Source organism: Sminthopsis crassicaudata, chromosome 1, assembly GCF_048593235.1.
Source record: "Sminthopsis crassicaudata isolate SCR6 chromosome 1, ASM4859323v1, whole genome shotgun sequence".
Lineage (NCBI taxonomy): Eukaryota > Metazoa > Chordata > Mammalia > Dasyuromorphia > Dasyuridae > Sminthopsis > Sminthopsis crassicaudata.
The window spans coordinates 251,137,235-251,155,956 of NC_133617.1; the positions used below are offsets into that span (position 1 = coordinate 251,137,235).

The window sequence follows — 18,722 nt, forward strand, 5'->3', positions numbered from 1 at the left end:
TAGGGGTAAATGGGCCAAGGAGCATGGGGGTATACTTGTGATTGAAGGTCTATTCTACTGAAAGGGACTGAACCAAATAGAGCAAAAGAGAGAGTATTCAAGAATAATGGTAGCAAAAGAAGGAAGAGTGGTTTAAAAAAATACAAAGACTTCCTTTGTACCAGTACTCTGAAGCTTCTCAGGAGTAAGGCACTTAACATACTTATTGGTAAATTATGATAAAATTGGTATCCCAGATATTATACTGGGAATGACCATAAATTCACCAAAGAATATGATGATGTTCTGATGGGTGCATCAAAATTTCTTTCAGGGAGTTTTTTGCATATGAGATAACTCTAAAGTTATCTCGGGGAAGGTATATTCTGTTTGAGAGATTAAGACAATCTAATATTGAACAAAGGGATAGAAAGGATGAGTGGCTCAACGCTGAGCATCATCAATCTCAATATGACACCTCAGACAGCTATAAATTAGTGAAAAATAATGTTTGGACGTATCATATTGGAGGTGAGGTTACGACTGAATAATGGTGGAATGCATGAGAATATCACTATTTCTTGTTTGTGGCAGTCAAGTTCTGTGTTAAGAAGGTAGGCTGAGAAATAGAATCTAATTGTGGCTTTTTCATTGCTATATGGGATCTAGATGACCCCACAGAGTGATTACTTCTACTTCTCCTGGTAAATGGATTCCTATCATCTGATGTTTATACTTCTATTCCAGTTACAATTCTTTGCTTTTTTCAGTGCAGTCCCAGTGCTTTCAAGGTTTCTAGAATTATCTCAAGTGTTTGACTCATAACCAGAAACATCAATCAATCAATTAATAAGCACTTATTGTGTGATTATTATGTGTCAGGCATTGTGCTAAAAAAGGATACAAATACAAAGAATGAAACAATATATAAGTAAGGAGCTGACATATTAACAGAGAAGACAAGTATATAAAAATGCAAAAAGGGAAAATCTAAAATTAATCAATACAAATATACACATAATATTGAAAGGCCAGACAGGATTGCAGTTCAGAGGACTTGATAGGTCAGAAATGGGGAACAACCAACTCAGAAGAGTACATTTAGATCTAGATCCTTATTAACCACTCTGGAAAATTTTTATCCTTCAAAGTTCCTCCAAATGACCAAACTGAACAGATAATCTCCTATACTCTGGTTTGGCTGAGACTTAGATCAGAACTTGAATATTGCTTTTAGGCTCAAGTGAGTCTATTCCAATCTTGACCCACAGAGAGAACTGGAGGCCCCCAACAGCTAGGATAGTACCTGTGTATATGTGTGTGTGTGTGTGTGTGTGTGTGTGTGTGTGTGTGTGTGTGTGTGTGTATAAATAAATAGTAGGTGGGCAGCCTCTCTGTAATGTATATAGTCCCAGACTTTGCTTGGGGCATTGAGCTCAGCATCCCTCAGCTAGTGTGTATCAGAGATGAGACTTTAATCCAAGTCTTCCTGGTCAGGTCCTTATCAAGTTTATTACATTACTTTTCATAAATATATAATTAGAGGAAGTTATTATAAGAAATAAAGATCTCCTGTTGTATATGGATGCTAAATTGGGATGTAGAGTTGATCAAATAGACATCTGAAGGAAAAATAGCTATCTCATCATAGTATCAAGGGCACAGGCTTGTCTACAAATTTGATATGCAACTAGACTGCCAAGCTGCATGCCTTTGGTTTATTCTCCCCTTACTGTCTTACTGTGACATCTGAACTTTTCTTTTGATCAAAATCCATCTTTCCTTCTAGGGTTAAAACCACAAGTCAATCCGATTAAAGAGAAAAGTAAAGTGAATTTCTCATTTGGAACATGGAAACCTTCTGTGGTTACCAAGAAGAGGCTGACATGGTTCAAGATGCAAATTATGCATTCAGTCAAATTAGCAGTTATGAATTAATAGCATTCCTTGAGACTTCTGATATTAGGTAAAATGAGAATGAAAAGGTTATTCTCTGAAATAGCCTCCAGGAAAAGGAGTTAAGTGTTTTCAAGGCCCCATTCAAAAAATCAAAATATACTTCACTGTGAATCCCACCCCTCCAAAAAAGTTGAGGTCATTGTGAACTCATTTTGAAAAACTTTAGTCTTCCTACCCCCATGAAAATGGAAGAGGCTATGCCCTTAAGGGAATATAAACCCCCTTTTCAAAAGTCACCCAAATAGTGTTCAAATTGATGGAGTTCAGGCAGGAACTCTAACCGAACTCAACCAAAATTCCTTTTCAAACATCTTTCAAATAACTCTTAAAATCAGATTTTGGAGGAGCAGCATCAATAAAAGATCAGAGTGAGACATTTTTCTAGCCTAAGACAACTTAGGAAGTTTTTCAAGAGAGGTCCATGATATGGGAGTGGGGGTCCAAGATGAAGCATAGTAATAACACTAGCTATGGGCCTTGGGCCTTTGAGGAAGCAGCACAAAAGTTCACTAAAGAAAATAATTCTTTAAAAATTGAAATTGGAAAATTAGAAACTAATATAACTACATGAGACATTAAGAAATAATGCAAAGACAAGGAAAAAATGCAAAATATCTCATTAGGAAAAAAAAACTGATCTCGAAAATAGATTAAAGTGAGATGATTTAACAATTATTGAAATATCTGAAAGCCATGATCAAAAAAAAAAGTCTAGACATAATTTTTCAAGAAATTATGAAGGAAGATTGCCCTGATATCTTAGATCCAGAGCATAAAATAGAAATTCAAAGACTCCACTGTTCACCTTTTGAAAGATGTCTTAAAGGAAAATTCTCAAGAATATCACAGCTAAATTCCAGCACTTTCAGGTCAAGGAGATAATATTATAAGCAGCCAGGAAAACAAAATCAATACAATTATTGTCAAGCCACAGTCAGAATGACACAAAATTTAGTAGCTACTATGTTAATGAGTCTAGAGTGCTTGGAACATGGTATTTCCAGAAGTCAAAAAAAATTAGGATTGAAACCAAGAATAATTTACTTTGCAAAACTGAGTATAAACTTTTGGAGAAGGGGAAGAGAAATGGGCATTTAATAAAACAGATGACTTTCAAGCATTCCTGATGAAAAGACCAGAAGAAAATTTGACATTCTAACACACGGCTCATGAGAAGCATAAAATGGGAGGAAAGAGTAATCTATAAAAGACTCAATAAAATTGAACTGCTTACATTCTATAAGGGAAAATTATTCTTTACTAGGGCAGATAGAAATCTATATAACAAGAACATTAGTCTAAGTTGATTATGTCAGGAGGATCCTCTCCTTCAAATGAAAGAATGAGAAAGAGGTATGCACTGGGAGAAGATGGAAAGGAGAAAAAATAGGGAAATTTTTTTTCACATAAGAGAGGAAGATTATTTCTAGGGGAGGAGAAAAAAAAGGGGATTGGCAGGTATGCTTGAACCTCACTCTCATCAAAATTAGTCAAAGAGGGAAGAATATACATACATAGATATAAATGTTTATTCTGTTGTGTATAGAAATCTATCTTAAGCAATAGGGAAATAGGAAGGGGAGAGGCTCAGAGATATGAGGGCAGGATGATAAAAGGGTGAAGATTAAGGGGGGCAGTGGTTAGAATCAAATCAGACTTTTGAGGAGGGACAGGATAAAAAGAGAGAAAAGGATAAACAAAAGAAAATAGAATGGAGAGAAATAAATGCACAGTAATCATAACTGTGAATGTAATTGGGATGAACTCAGGCATAAAATACAAGACAGTAGAATGGATTAGAAACCAAAATCCAATAATAACTTGTTTACAAGAGACATACTTGGAGGAAAAAAAAATGTGCACAGAGTTAAAATAAATGGATAGAGCACAATCTATTATGTATCAGCTAAAGTAAAAAGAGAGAGATAGAGATTAGCAACCATGATCTCAGACAGCAAAAAAAAAAAAAAAGACCTAAAAAAGATAATTAGGGAAAATACATTTTGCTAAAAGGTACCATAGACAATATCAAAAATTTTTATAGTAAGTTTCTCTGAAAAAGGCTTTGTTTCTTATGTACAAATGGAAGTGAATTAAGTTTATAAAAATAAGAGCTATTCCTCAATTCATAAATAATCAAAGGATATGAGCAAATAGCTTGCAGGAAGAAATTTTTTTTTTAATGTGCTAAATGCCTATTGATTAAATAAATTTAAATTAAAACAACTCTGAGATAACACCTCACACCTATCTGAGATGGCAAAAGCTGTTAGAGATGAATAGAAAACTAACAAACTTGGGAATTTGTCCAACCATTCTGGAGAACAAATTGAAATTATGCCCAGAGGACTATAAAACTGTACATATCCTTTGATCTAGCAATATCACCAGCAGGTCTGTATCCCAAAGAGATCAAAGAAAAACAAAAGGATTGCAAATCCTTTTGTATGAAATATTTAGAACAGCTTTTTGTGGTGGTAAAGAAGTAGAAATTGAGGGATGATTGAATGAGTTGTGGCATGTGATTTTAATGGAATATTACTGTGCTTTAAGAAATAATGATGGAAGTGGTTTCAGAAAAAAAAAAAAAGCATGGCAAAATCTATATAAAAATGCAAAGTAAAATGAGAAGAACCAGGAAACATGCACAATAACAACAATGTAATGATCAACTGGAAAAGACTTGGCTACTCTAATCAATACACAAAACTTAAAACTTAAAAAAAAAAAAAAAAAAAGCTATCTCTGCAGAGAGAGAACTGATGAACTCTGAATTATTATTTTATTCCCTTTTTTTCTTTTTAACAATATGGCCAATATGGAAATATTTTTTGCATATATTGCCTATATAATTGACATCATTTTGCTTATCTTCTTAGTAGGTGGGGAAGGAAGGGGAGGGAAGGAGAAAATTTGGAATTCAATTTTTTTAAAGTTAGAAATAAATAAATTTTAAAATAGCTAGAGAGATAAATAAAAGTCATCCAAAATCTGTTGGCAGTGATGAGTGAGAAACAAAGTTAGTTATTCTCAAGTTGTTATCTGAAGTTAGGTAATCTTCACACTCAATTGTAAAGAACAGCAACTTTGAGATAGACTTCTGGAACAACAGAGGGAGAAAAAAAGTAGCTTGGTGACACAATGGAGAGAGTGCTGGGTCTGGAAGCAAAAAAGCTTGAGTTTAAATCTGGCCTCAGATATTTAACTATGCGACATTGTTCAAGTCACTTAACCTTTTTTGCCTCAGTTTCTTCAACTACAAAATGGGTATTATCAACACCTACCTCCCAGGACTGATGAGAGGATTAGATAATATTTGTAGAAATTCTTAGTATTATAAGATCATGCCCCCTAGGAAGTTGTAACTTGAGTCTATGTTATGCTGTGAAGTTTCCATTCCAGTGTGAAATTTAAATATTTTGTTTATCTCATACCACCCAAACTACCAAATTGGTACACCTTTAGAAACTAGTAAACAATTTCAAATGTTTGCACCAATGTGACTCTGGCTTTTAATTTCTAAAATGCCCTTTTCCGAGGGTATTGCTGATATTATTTGAATTACAAATTATTGGGATTATAGCTTATAAAATCTAAAGTATCTTTATTGTTTTTTTTCAAACCTTTAAGGAGGCAAAGAAAAAAGAAAAAAAAAAAAAAAAAAAAGATGAGTCCATTTTGACCAGTGAAGAACTACTAGTTTCCAGATCCCACCTTTAGTAAACATATAATTGTAAGGGCCCTTTAAATGGGCGGCGCCACAGCACAACAGGAGATTGAATGGCCCAAAAGTAATCTCTGTGGATATAGGACTGCCCTGTGGGTGGGATCCTGGTCATATTGAGATAGCTTCGTAATGAGTAAAGACTCTCTCGCTGGTTGGCTGTGTGTGTGACCTCACAAGCCCTTTATGAGCCCACTGCAGGCAGCAGTCGCTCTCTTTAACCTGGCTCCCTAACCTGGGGTAGCTGAGCCATGCTGATGGATAGCTGAGAGGTAAGGAGTTTGGTAGTGAACATGTGGGTCTTCTGACCAGGTGTTCACTAGGGAACAAGTCAGGGTGGTTATTAAACTATAGATTCAAGAGATTGTGACCAGAGACCTTTGAAGGCCTCAGAGGAAGCAATAGTAGTTTAATAACCAGTAGCGCACTCAAGAACAGCCACGTGTAATCTTAAAAGCCTTTGTTATACCTACTCATATAATGCCCTGACTTGATGCCCTGACTTGTTGGTTCCCTAGTGAACACCTGGTCAGAAGACCCACACAGAGATTACTTCTGGGCCACTCAATCTCCTGTTGCGCTGTGGCCGCCCATTTAAAGGACCCTTATAATTCCCTTCTCTTGTTTTGCGGGAATCGCATCCTTACATATAATTCTCTTTTTTTTTTTTAATTAAATTTATATTTTATAAATTTAATTTTTAATTTTAAATTTTAATTATTTACATATAATATATATTTATTTATATTTATTTTATAATACATATTATATATTATTATATTTATTTTATATTTAAATATAAAATATTTAAATATAAAATTAAATTTTAATAAATTTAAATTTTTATTTTATAAATTTTAATTTTATAATTACAACTTTTTTTTTATAGTACATATGCATAGGTAATTTTTTACATTATCTCTTGTACTCCCTTCTGTTCTGAATTTTCCCTTCCTTCCATCCACCCCCTCCCCTAGATAAACATATAATTCTCAAAGGTATTGTCTGATCTCCCCCTTCCCATTACATTAAAAATACCTTTCCATAACTTACTATGCTATTCACATTTTAGTTGCCTATTAGTGTATAGACTTAATGGTTTTGTTCTGCTGTTTGGCATGTGCTGGGTCATGTCAATTTAATTTGCTTCATGTTCTGCGACAAGAAAGATGGAACTTGATCTATACAGTTTTCATTATATCCTAGCATATACAGTTTCATGCAATTGGTTATAATATATGTTTATAATTATGATCATTCACATTTATAAGTACATTAGCTTTAAAAGCAACATAGGATGAAGGAAAGGATAGGGAACTTGGAGTTATGGGACCTAAATTTGAATTTCTGACATTTCCACTTACAACCAACCTGTCTCGCCTCAATTCTTTCATCTATAAAATGAGAGGATTAGACCTTATAACTTCTAAGGCCTCTTCCAACTATAGATCTTAAATTTAAATCTAGATATATGATCAAAAAGCACTTGATACCAATTATCCCATTGACCATCTCAGTAGTCCTATAAGGTAGGTAGTTGGTATTCAACTGTTTCATCATGTCTGATTTTCTGTGACCCAATTGGGGTTTTCTTGGCAAAGATACTGGAGCGGTTTGCTATTTCCCTCTTCAGCTCACTTTACAGATGAGGAAACTGAGGTAAATAGGATTAAGTGACTTACCCAGGGTCACATATTAATAAATGTCTAAGGCCAGATTTGAACTCAAGAAGATGAGCTTTCCTGACTACAGGTCTGGCATTATCCACTGTACCACCTTCAAGGTAGGTAGCATGCATGTTATTATCTATATTTTAAAGATACAGAAATGGAGCTGCAAAGAGCTTAAATTATTTTCCTAAGGTAATACAGCTGGTAAACAGAAGAACAGAAGAAGCACCAAAACCAAAACTTAGCTCTTTAGATGACCAGTTTACTATTCTATTTACTATATCACCTTGTTGGGGGGGAAAAGAGGGGATGAAAAATACTACAAAATCCCTCTAGTTCTTTGGCAAAGCAGAATCAGAATCTAAATGGATGCAAACTTCAGATGGATTGACCTTCTCAGTATCTCTTACCTTTATTCCTGCTTTTTCTGTCAAACCCTCATTACCACCTTATAAGACAAAAAGCCTCCAGTCAGTCTTTAATACTCTATATGCTCCCTTCATATTGCTTTCTGGCTAATAACCCCCTAAGTGAATACTTTTTCCTTGACCCTGGCCATCCTCTCAAGCTATTATCTCTCATCTATTTCAGAGTCACAGTCCTAGAAGCAGCCAATTTACCCTCATTGCCCCTGCTTGTTCACTTCCTGTTCATTTTTCAACCTCTTGAAATCTGGGTTTTTGATCCTACCACTCAACCAAAATTGCTCTGTCTAAGGTTTCGGATGATTACTGAACTGCACAATCCAATGGCTTTTTCTCAGTCCTAATCCTTGTTGACATTTCCACGGCTACTAATTGGCATCCAACCACCCTCTCTTGGATATTCTTTCTTCCCTTGGCTTCCACAATGCTAACCTCTCCTGGTTGTTTTCATCATCCGGAACATGTAATTGCATGGGGCACTGTTCTAAGTACAGCATAAGGAAGACTTCACAAATCAAACTCCATTTTCCTTGCCTTACAATATAAGGCAGATTAAACTAACGTGATCCAGGATACACAGAAAGCAGAAGCAAGCCATTAAATCAGTACACTAATGGACAATAAAATATGAATAGCATAAGCAAGACAGGAAAAGGTATTTTCGGTATAGTTGAAGTAAGGAGAGGACAGTCAGTAGATTTTAGATTTACATGTGTTATGAGGAGCCTATGACATAACATATGTAAAATGCTATCATTCTTTCATTTAAAATAAAGTGCTTATTATGTACCAGGCACTGTTCTAAGTACTGGAGATATAAAACAAAAAATGAAAGTGCCAGTCCTCAAGGAACTTATATTCACAAATTTCAAAACACTATATAAATATCAGTTTTTATTGTTCTCATTACTCTTTTTTCTCCTCTTAATTTGATGGAGTTCAGATATAGTTCTTTTAAATTTGCAAAGCACTTCATGTAGATTAACTCATTCAATCTTGATAAAAGCTAATTTGCTTTTGAAAGATAATCCTGGAACTAGCCACTCTGCTGTAGGGAATTTTTTATGATTAATTTTCAAAATAACTAATTTTTTTATGATCAAATTATTTATAATTTTTTTGTAAAAAAAAAAAAAAAAAAAAAAAAAAAAGTCTTTATATTTCTACCCACAAACTTTCAGTTTCCTTTCTTGGATCATCATTTTATTTTCTGCTCCCCCCCACAAGGGTGTGTCCAAGGAGGACGGGCAGTTTCTCCCTCTCCCCTCTTTCTTTATCTGTCTCTCATTCAGATACTCAGGTTTTAATTATCACCTTAACACATGACTCCCAAATGTACATATCTAGCCCTAATGTCTCTCCCAAATTCCTAAATATCAACAATAATCTCCTGAACAACTTTACTTAAATCTCCTGTAGGTATTTCTAACCTGACATGTCTGTCCAAACCAAAACACAATATTTCCAATATCTAATTCATTCCTCCAAAATTCTCTTATTTGAATCAAGAGAACCATCATTCTTCTAGTCACAAAGGCTTATAATTTATTCTTCCTCTTTCCTACTCTACCACATTCAATCAGTTGTTTTTACCTAAGTACTAATTTCATATCCACTCCTTTCTTATCACTTAAGAAAAATTACTACTATCCTAATTAGGCCCAACTAATCTCTCTCTTAACTTATTGCAATAATTTTTTACTAGTCTCTTTGAAGCCATTGGTTTTCTCTAATCCTTTCTTGCACATCTACTAAAATAATCCCGTCAACAACTCTAGAAGGTAGGTACTATTATTATGACATTTAACAATAGAGGAAACTGAGGCAGCCAGCAGTTAAATGCTTTACCCAGGATCACATAGGTATTAAGAATATGAGGTTGGATTTGAACTTGGGTCTTTTTGATTCTACAGATAGCTAAATTGAACAGTAGATAGGGTACCAAACTTGGAGTCAGGAAAGCTCACCTTTCTGAGTTCAAATCTGATTTCAGACAGTTACTCGATGGATGATCCTGGGCAAGTCACTTTAACCCTGTTTGCCTCAGTTTCCTCATCTGCAGAGTAATCTGGACAAGGAAATGGCAAACCACTCCAATATCTTTGCTAAGAAAACCCCAAAAGGTGTTTGACTGAAAATGACTAACCTCCCTAATTCTACTTCAATTGTTTTGTCTGCTGCCACCTAGCTGCAAATTCCAGTTCAACTTTTTTAGAATAATTTCACATTATCTTCTTCAGAAACTGAACTCTTTTATTGATGTTCAGTCATTCAGTTGTGTCCTCTATGTGATCTCATGGACCACACATAGCACACAAAAGACCTATTATCCTCTACTATCTCTGAAAGTCTATGAAAGTTCATGTTTACTATTTTCGTAATACTTATATCATTTTATCCTCTGCTATCCCCTTTTCTTTTTAATCTTTCCCAACATCAGGGTCTTTTCCAATGATCCCCATCTTCACATTATGTGGCCAAAATAGTTAACTTTTTGCTTCAGTGTTTGACCTTGCAGTAAAGAGTCTAAATTAATTTTTTTAAGTATTGTAAAAACACTTAGTAAAAAGAAACTTTAAAAGGCTAAATTCTCCACTTACAACTTGGATTTTGTACCTTCCCATCTCCTTTGGGAGTCCCCATTGAGTCATCTCTTTTTATCTTTAATTTAATTTTGAGGACTGACTTCTTCCATGAACTATATAAAGATGCTCAGGTTTACCTACTAGAATTAAAATCATCCCCTTGTTCTTATCCTTTTCTTGTAGTACAATCCTACATTTTCCTCCTTTCATTGCTTAATTTCTAGAAATAGGAATTTATATTTGCTGTTCTTATTTCTATACCAATTACTAATTCAACTTCTTGAAAATTCACTACTTAACTGAAACTGCTTTCTCACAGGTCATTGGTGACCTACCTTAATTGTTAAATCCAACAGTCCTCATCATCCTGGATCTTTCTGTAGCTTTTGATATTTCTGTGTTTTATACTTTCCCTTTCTCCTTCCCTTATTTTGAAAACACTGTTTAGTTCTATACATATATGTCTATCATAAAATTGTATTTTAATATAATTAATTTCCTTTGCAACCTTATATTTTTTAATCTATTTAAAAACTATTCTGAAAAGAAATTCATGTTTCACCCAATAGCTAAAGGAACCTATATCACAAAAAAAGTTAAGAATATCTGTACTAGACATTTAAAAATAATATTAAGATCAAATTTTATATTTATTGTGAAATAAGATATCAGGTACTTCATTGAATATCTGTTGGAGGTACTAGAACTGAACCAGTTGAGGAACTGGATTAAAGATCAGATTACAAAAATATAAATTCATAAAAGCAAATTTGCTATTCACAAATGGATGAAGATTTTTCTTTACAAAATGTCTTAATTTCTCTTTCATCGATGAAAAAGGTCTTGTATATTTATTTGTACTGCTAAATATACAAAGTAATATGATTTCTTCCTTTCTCTTTTTGAATAAACAATTTTTAATTTTTCTAAAGAAAATTTAAAATTCAATAGCATTCTGATCTCAGACACCAACCCCACTTCAGAAATGTAACTGTCTCATGAATAAGCTGTCATTTTAAACTAATTGGAACACCGGTTTTAAGCATAACACAGTAATTAAATTACTTACAAATTTGGATACAGCATCACAAAGGATACATAAAAGACAAAGGCATAAATCAAGAGAATTTCTAGATTTTAATGATGTGTCTTTTTCTAGGGATAAGCAACAGTTAAAATTTATTTTATGTCCCAATTAAGAAAGATATAATCATATACAATTTGCCTGTGCTGAGAGTGAAATTAAATCAATCTAGAATCATTTCCATTTTTATCTGTACAAGGAAAGTAGGGTTTTCATTTTGGTGAGTTGCAACTTATTTATTCAAGTATAAGAATTCAAGAAAAATAAAAATGGAAAATGATTAGTGCTCAACTGCTAAATGGAAGTTTGATCTCAAGAGACGACTACTTCTACTGCTACTTCTACTACTACTACAAATAATAATAATAAATAGGTAACATTAATAAAACATTTATTAATTACCATGCATTGTGCTGTTTTACATAATTATTTCACTTAATCCTCAAAACATGAGAAGCTATCATTTATCCCCAGTTTACAGATGAGGAAACTGAGGCAAACTGAAGTGAAGTATCTTGCGCAGACTTACATAGTTAATAAATGTCTGAGGAAGTATTTGAACTCAGGTATTCCTGATTCCACCCCCAGTGCTCTACACACTGCAACATCTATCTCTGACCCATAACTATCTACCATGAAACTAAAATACACACATTTCCATCAATGCAACAGTGAAAAAGTTGCTAAATAAATAAATAAAGCAAAGGGTAAATAATGGTATCACAACACCTAGACCACTGTGCTTGGAATCAGGAAGATGCATCTTCATGATGACTTCAAATCTAGCATCAGATACTTCCTAAATATGTGATTCTGAACAAGTTACTTAATCCTGTTTACCTCAGTAAAAATGAACTAGAGAAGGGGATGGCAAAACATTTCTGTATCTTTGCCAAGAAAGCTCCAAAATGGGATCAAATCATGGGCATGTCACCTGAGATGAATCTTAAAAAAAATAAAAAATAAAAACCCAGATTTTTAGAACACATGGGAGGAGTAATCACTACAGTAAACACAGCACTGGGTCTGGAGTTAGAAAGACAAAGAGTTCAAAAGTAGCCTTAGACATGTATTAGCTAGGTGATCCTGAACAAAGTATATAACTTCTATTTGCCTTTATTTTTTCTCAGCTATAAAATGGGGATAATAGGAATGAGTTTTGTAATAATATTTGTTACAAGTGCTTAGCACAGTACCTGGTACATAATAGGTGTTATATAAGTTCCATTCTCCTTTCCTTTAAGATGCTTGAATTTTGTGCTACACCCTATAAAGTTCACTTAAATTTGACCAAAATAAATGTGATTGGAATAATATATCTAGTAATCTTACTCTAAAATAAAATAAAATAAAAACAAAGAGACATCACAAATTATTTCTTAAAATAAATGAAGTTCTCTTATGAACACATAATACCCAACATCACTCTTATCTTCCTAGGCCAAAAGGAAATACCTGTGGTCAAACATCAAAATTTCATAGTCCTTAAAAAGTGCAATTTTCTATGCTGAAATGGGCTACACTCTTCAGGAGAAGTAAATGAAAATGAACAGCAGTCAACGATATTGCTATACAAATCCCTACGATATGCTAGATTATAACAAGAATAAGCCTAGATAGGAAAATAGTATCCCATTATACACTAATGACTATTATAGTTGATTTTCCTCAACCAGTAATTATGATTTTCATCACTGAACATGGAACAGGATGATCTCTATTGTAAGCATTCTATAATATGGGCATAAAGATGTCCAATTATAATGCTAAACAAGAAGAATAAGGGTGTAGCGAGCTGTCGTCTCTAGAAGCTGCCGGATCGCTCTCTGGGAAGAGATCTGCTGTGTCTACTCAAATCTTTAAGACAGATTCTTCTTCCTGTAACGAACCGTTGTCTCCAGGCAGTTGCTGTTAACTCTTGTCCTTAGAAGTGACTTCCCTTCCTGCAGAGAGCCCCGTCAGGCCTGATGTAATGCAGAGAGTCTTTCTTCTTGAATCCTGGCTCTGAATCTCCTCCAGCTCTTATCCTTCTCCAGGCCAATCTGCCCTCTGTGCCCAGTGCTGTCTCTTTTTATCCTCCCAGAGAATGGGCGTGGGATAATGCAAGGGCTTCTGGGAAGAACCACCCCAGCCAATGAGCTTGCCCCCTCTATCAAGTCAACCTGAGTTCTCACCTTGTAATTGTCCAGAAAACCTGAATTCTCACCTTGTCACCATCCAGACAACCTCAGTTCTCACCTAGTAATCCCAACATCTCCCCCTTTCTTTTGATTTAGAACATAGGACAGTCATGACCTTGAAACATAAATCCATCAATATGGGAAGTATTACAGATAATTACATAAATTACATAAGCACATAGTAACATAGTAACATAACACATGCTAGAAGAATATAATATAATCATAATCATAAATTGAAAATTTATAAATGTCCATAAGTCCATTGTCCATTATTCTCATCTTGTGTGAGGAAGTCCAATGATTCCTGCTGGTTTTTAAGTTCTTTAACAGTCTTCTTATTATCCATGCTCTTTCAGTGTCAGATGTTTCTTAGATCTTCTCCTTTATTTTGAGATCTTTCTCTTTTTCTGTCTCTCTCTGATGGACAAGGCGAATATGACTCGTTGGCACCCATCTGATTCCTTCTCCTGCTGAAGAAATACAAGCAAACCCTCTCTCCCAGGCAGTTAACCTATCTAATTACCTTCTATTTACCACTTTCTAAATCTCTTCTCATCATCTGGCAATTACATTGGAATTGTTTGCACTGGACACAGCCCTGTTGGTTTAAAAGGCCTGTATTCTCCCCAAGTGTAATCCATTTTTGCAATCTGATTGCCTTTTGACTGACTTATCAGGTAATCCCTTTCTGCCATGTGATTGCTTCTCTGCTGATTGATTAAATCAGAGTCCTGGCCTTCTAAAGGTTCTTTGGGTGTAACATCAGCTGCCATCATGTCCCAAGTCTTTTTTGCCTGGGGCCCTGGACCTGGGCCCCTCATCCCATTTCCCTGAATTATTCTACACTCTGATGCCCAATGGAGTCCTCTGTTGCATTTTGGACATGGGGTTTTAGGTCTTCTCTCACCCTGTCTTCTCACTGTATCTCCATACCTACACTGAGCTCTTAGATGCCCAATTTTTCCACATTGAAAACATCGCCGAGTTTCTCTAGAAGTCCCTTGCCAGGAGGGACCCTGTCTTTCCACGTTCATCATTGTCCGGGTGTAAAAAGCATTTGTTCCCACTGTAGCACAACGTCTTATGATCTCCTCTAAAGGAGCATCTTTGTCTAATCCCCATATAATTCTTTTGCAAATCTCATTGGCATTTTCCTTAGCCAGATGTCTGGTCATTATTTCTGTAGCTGCATTTTCTCCAATAGTTCTTTTGACAGCAGTTTGCAAACGTCCCACAAAATCTGCAAAAGGTTCATTGGGACCTTGCTGTATTTTAGTGAAAGCCTCTCCACGATCTTTCTGTCCAGGAAGGACACCCCAAGCTTTTATTGCAGCCTTAGCAATTTGTTCATATATTGTCATGGTATAATTAATCTGTTCTGAATTCTCTCCATACTGACCTTCACCAGCTAAGTGCTCAAAAGTGAATTGTGTGTTAACTCCTATTTCCAAATTGCATCTGACTTGAATTTTACATAATTCATGAAATTCCGCAAGCCATAATAAATTTTCTCCAGGCTCCAGACATGTCCTTGCTATGGATTTCCAATCATTCGGGGTTAGGACTTCATAAGACAAACCATCTAGTAACATTTTGACATAAGCTGATGTAGTCCCATAAAGGGTACAACCTTTTTTCAAATCCTTAATTTTATTCAAATCTAAAGGTGCATATCTTCTCCTTTTTTTACCTACAGAGTCAGTATTTTCAATCACAGGATATGCATGTATAAAATCACTTATATCCTGTCCTTCTCTCTTAGCTTTAACCAATGCTTTTTCTAATCTTGTCATAGGCTTAGGCTTCTTCACAGGCAATTCTGTTTGTGTTTCTGCCTCTTCCCCTCTTTCTTCCTCCATCTCTGAAGGTGGGGTTGATGTGGGCCTGTCAAGAATCTGTTCTCTAGGCAGGGTTGAAGCTTCTTCAAGAGAATCATACCATAATTCCTCATTTAAATCCTCTTGCTCTAGGGAAAGATCTTGATTTTTCCTTTTTTCCTCACACTTCATCCTCTGTTCATTTTTAGAACTTTTCCTTCTCCTACAACTTGCTTGATAGTTTAAGGCTAATTGAACTATGTTGTAGATATAAAATACTTCTGCAGAAATTGAACGAGGCCCATTTTTTGCTTGAAATTCTTTCATTTCATATCCCACTAGCTTCCATTTATCTACATCTATCTTTTCTTCCTCTAAGAACCAAGGGGATGTGCGTCTTAATGCAGCCAAGAGTTTAGCAATCTGTACCCAGGTTACAAGTAAACTCTGCTCCTCAATTATCTTGATTATACTCTCTATAGTACCACTCCTGAATGGGGGTGGAGCTGAGGTTGCTTCTGGGGCTGGGGTTGAGTCGGCTGAGGTCCAGGGATTGAATATAGCTAACATCTGCCCCATTTCAGCTATAAGAGATTCCTGGTTTATCCCTTAACAAGTTAAGTTCCTTATTTATCTATTAGCACGCTCACTTAATCTTTAACAAAGTTTCCTCGTTACTCACGGTTCTGGGTCAGAGAGACTGAGATCTAGATCGGAAGCTTTTCCACTGGAATCAGGACCGTGTCTGTCCCTGTTCGGGCGCCAAAATGCGAAGGTCTGGTCTAGCTCCTCTTGTCAGGATAAGCAAAAGTTCGAGCCCCACGTTGGGCGCCAATTGTAGCGAGCTGTCGTCTCTAGAAGCTGCCGGATCGCTCTCTGGGAAGAGATCTGCTGTGTCTACTCAAATCTTTAAGACAGATTCTTCTTCCTGTAACGAACCGTTGTCTCCAGGCAGTTGCTGTTAACTCTTGTCCTTAGAAGTGACTTCCCTTCCTGCAGAGAGCCCCGTCAGGCCTGATGTAATGCAGAGAGTCTTTCTTCTTGAATCCTGGCTCTGAATCTCCTCCAGCTCTTATCCTTCTCCAGGCCAATCTGCCCTCTGTGCCCAGTGCTGTCTCTTTTTATCCTCCCAGAGAATGGGCGTGGGATAATGCAAGGGCTTCTGGGAAGAACCACCCCAGCCAATGAGCTTGCCCCCTCTATCAAGTCAACCTGAGTTCTCACCTTGTAATTGTCCAGAAAACCTGAATTCTCACCTTGTCACCATCCAGACAACCTCAGTTCTCACCTAGTAATCCCAACATCAGGGTTCATCCAATTTAGGTGAATTAAATCTAAACAGTCACTTAAATCCATATTAAATGGTAAAAGAGAAGCTAGCTAAACAAACAACAACAGTTTCTTCATTGTTATATGGTACTATGGTGGCTACCTTGACTTCCTTGACCTTACCCAAGACACAGTTTAAAGATAATGCATAGTGTTCCTAAATTGTATTTCCTAGATTAAACATAATTGAAAATTAAAAGTGCAGCTTGCCTGCTAATCTCTTTCAAGTGGCACCCTGACAAATAGGATGAGCTTCCTGAGCCAGAAAAATTGCAATATTCTTTTCTGTACTAAAAATATCTGGAATAACTATATTTCTAGTCTCAAACCTATTTATTAATTCCAACATGATCAGTGTTAATTAATACTGAACATATTTACCAAATTTTATTCCTTGGAGTAAAATAAGTTTATGATATCCATAGACTTGTGGAATGTCCAACACACCTTTGTTTGATAATTACTATAATCAGGTCATTAATTTTTATCTTAACCAGCTAGTTTTTAACTTTTTAAAAGTTAATAGAATCAGTTCATTAATTTGTTAGTTGTTCTTTCCTGATTAAGACACTATTCCTTGAATCTTTAGAATAAGAGCAATTTAGCATAACAGAAAGGAATTAAATATATGTAAATTAACTTCAAAGTTAATTATATCAATGTTGTCAAATTCAAATAGAAATAGGGGCCACTAAACTTTCCATAAAAATCTTGCAACCCCATATTTACTTAGTAAACCATATATTTAACATTATCATTTGCAACTTTTCTAGAGGCTGTGAGAAAAGCTAATTTAATTTTTCAAAATTATAAAGAAAAACGGTGCTGTCATTGTAGAAATAGTTCTCCTATTTTGCTTTAGGAACTATCCATGATACCACAAAAAGATTTTAAAATTAGATAAAATTCTTACCACTTGGCTTAGGTCATATCCCCAAGGAAGAAAAAGGACTCCAGTGTTATATTTTTCCCAATGGGACAACATGAAGTTAAGCAAAACAATGCTCAGGAACAAAAACATTGTGTGCTTGGAAAATCCTGGGGAGTCCCCTGGACTTGCACAAACAGAGAACCAAGAAATTGTAAAAAGAGAAGTAGCCCAGCTATCCAACCCATGGTCAAATAGCTCTCCCAGAGGACTACTGGACTGTGTTCTTCTAGCATGTTTCCCATCTATAGAATCTGTAAAGGAAAAATAATAACAACAAATCAAATACTTCAATGGAAGAAATGCAAGCCAATGTATTTTTTTGTGTTCAATACATGAAATATATGTAATAAAAAAGAAATAAGATATTGGGATCATCGCTCTAAACTTGGAAGGAAATTTAGATGTCACTCAATCCAACCCCTCATTTTTATAAGTAAGGAAAGCAAATCCCCAAGAGAGATAAACAAGACACTTGCTCAATACCACACAGGTATTCAATAGCAGAGCTGAGACTTGAATTTGGGTTGGGGACTCCAAGTTCAGCATTCTCCCTATTGCTAATGAATAAAATATACAAAATTATAACTATCACCAACTACTATCAAAAGCAAACTTTTCAACAAAGGTTTGATTTCTAGTATGCTAGTACAAGTGTCCAGGTTAGTCAATTCATCAGAAACAATTATCAGTTCACTGGAAAGAATTTATCCATTTATTTCCTGGTTGTCATGGAATAGACCAGGTTCTCATTTCTTTGAGTTTATAGACTAAATTTAAGTTGTGTTAAAGTCTAGAATATGAAAAATTTACATATCTGTTCATAAGACAAATACTTTTTTCTACATAAAACATTCATCAACTCATAAATAATCAAAATTAGTATTATTCCTCCTTTATTCTTATGATGTTGTTCTGGAGTAACTAAAAGAATATGTGTGCCCAAGAAGTGCTTTACCAAGTACCATCAACAACAACAACAAAAAAGAAAAATTGAAAACAAGTCATTTAGTTAATCAGTATTTGATTATTGAATGCT

The 18,722-nt window shown here is 35.2% G+C and overlaps 1 protein-coding gene across 1 annotated transcript in view; it reads right to left on the reverse strand.

Moving 5' to 3' along the window:
- The window catches only part of LOC141548743 (ethanolaminephosphotransferase 1-like), a 157,173-nt gene that overhangs the window by 43,316 nt on the left and 95,135 nt on the right, over positions 1 to 18,722 (reverse strand). Inside the window, exon 5 of the mRNA XM_074277888.1 lies at positions 17,669 to 17,937. Coding sequence (XP_074133989.1) covers positions 17,669 to 17,937 — 269 coding nt within the window. The remainder of the gene's footprint in view (positions 1 to 17,668; positions 17,938 to 18,722) is intronic.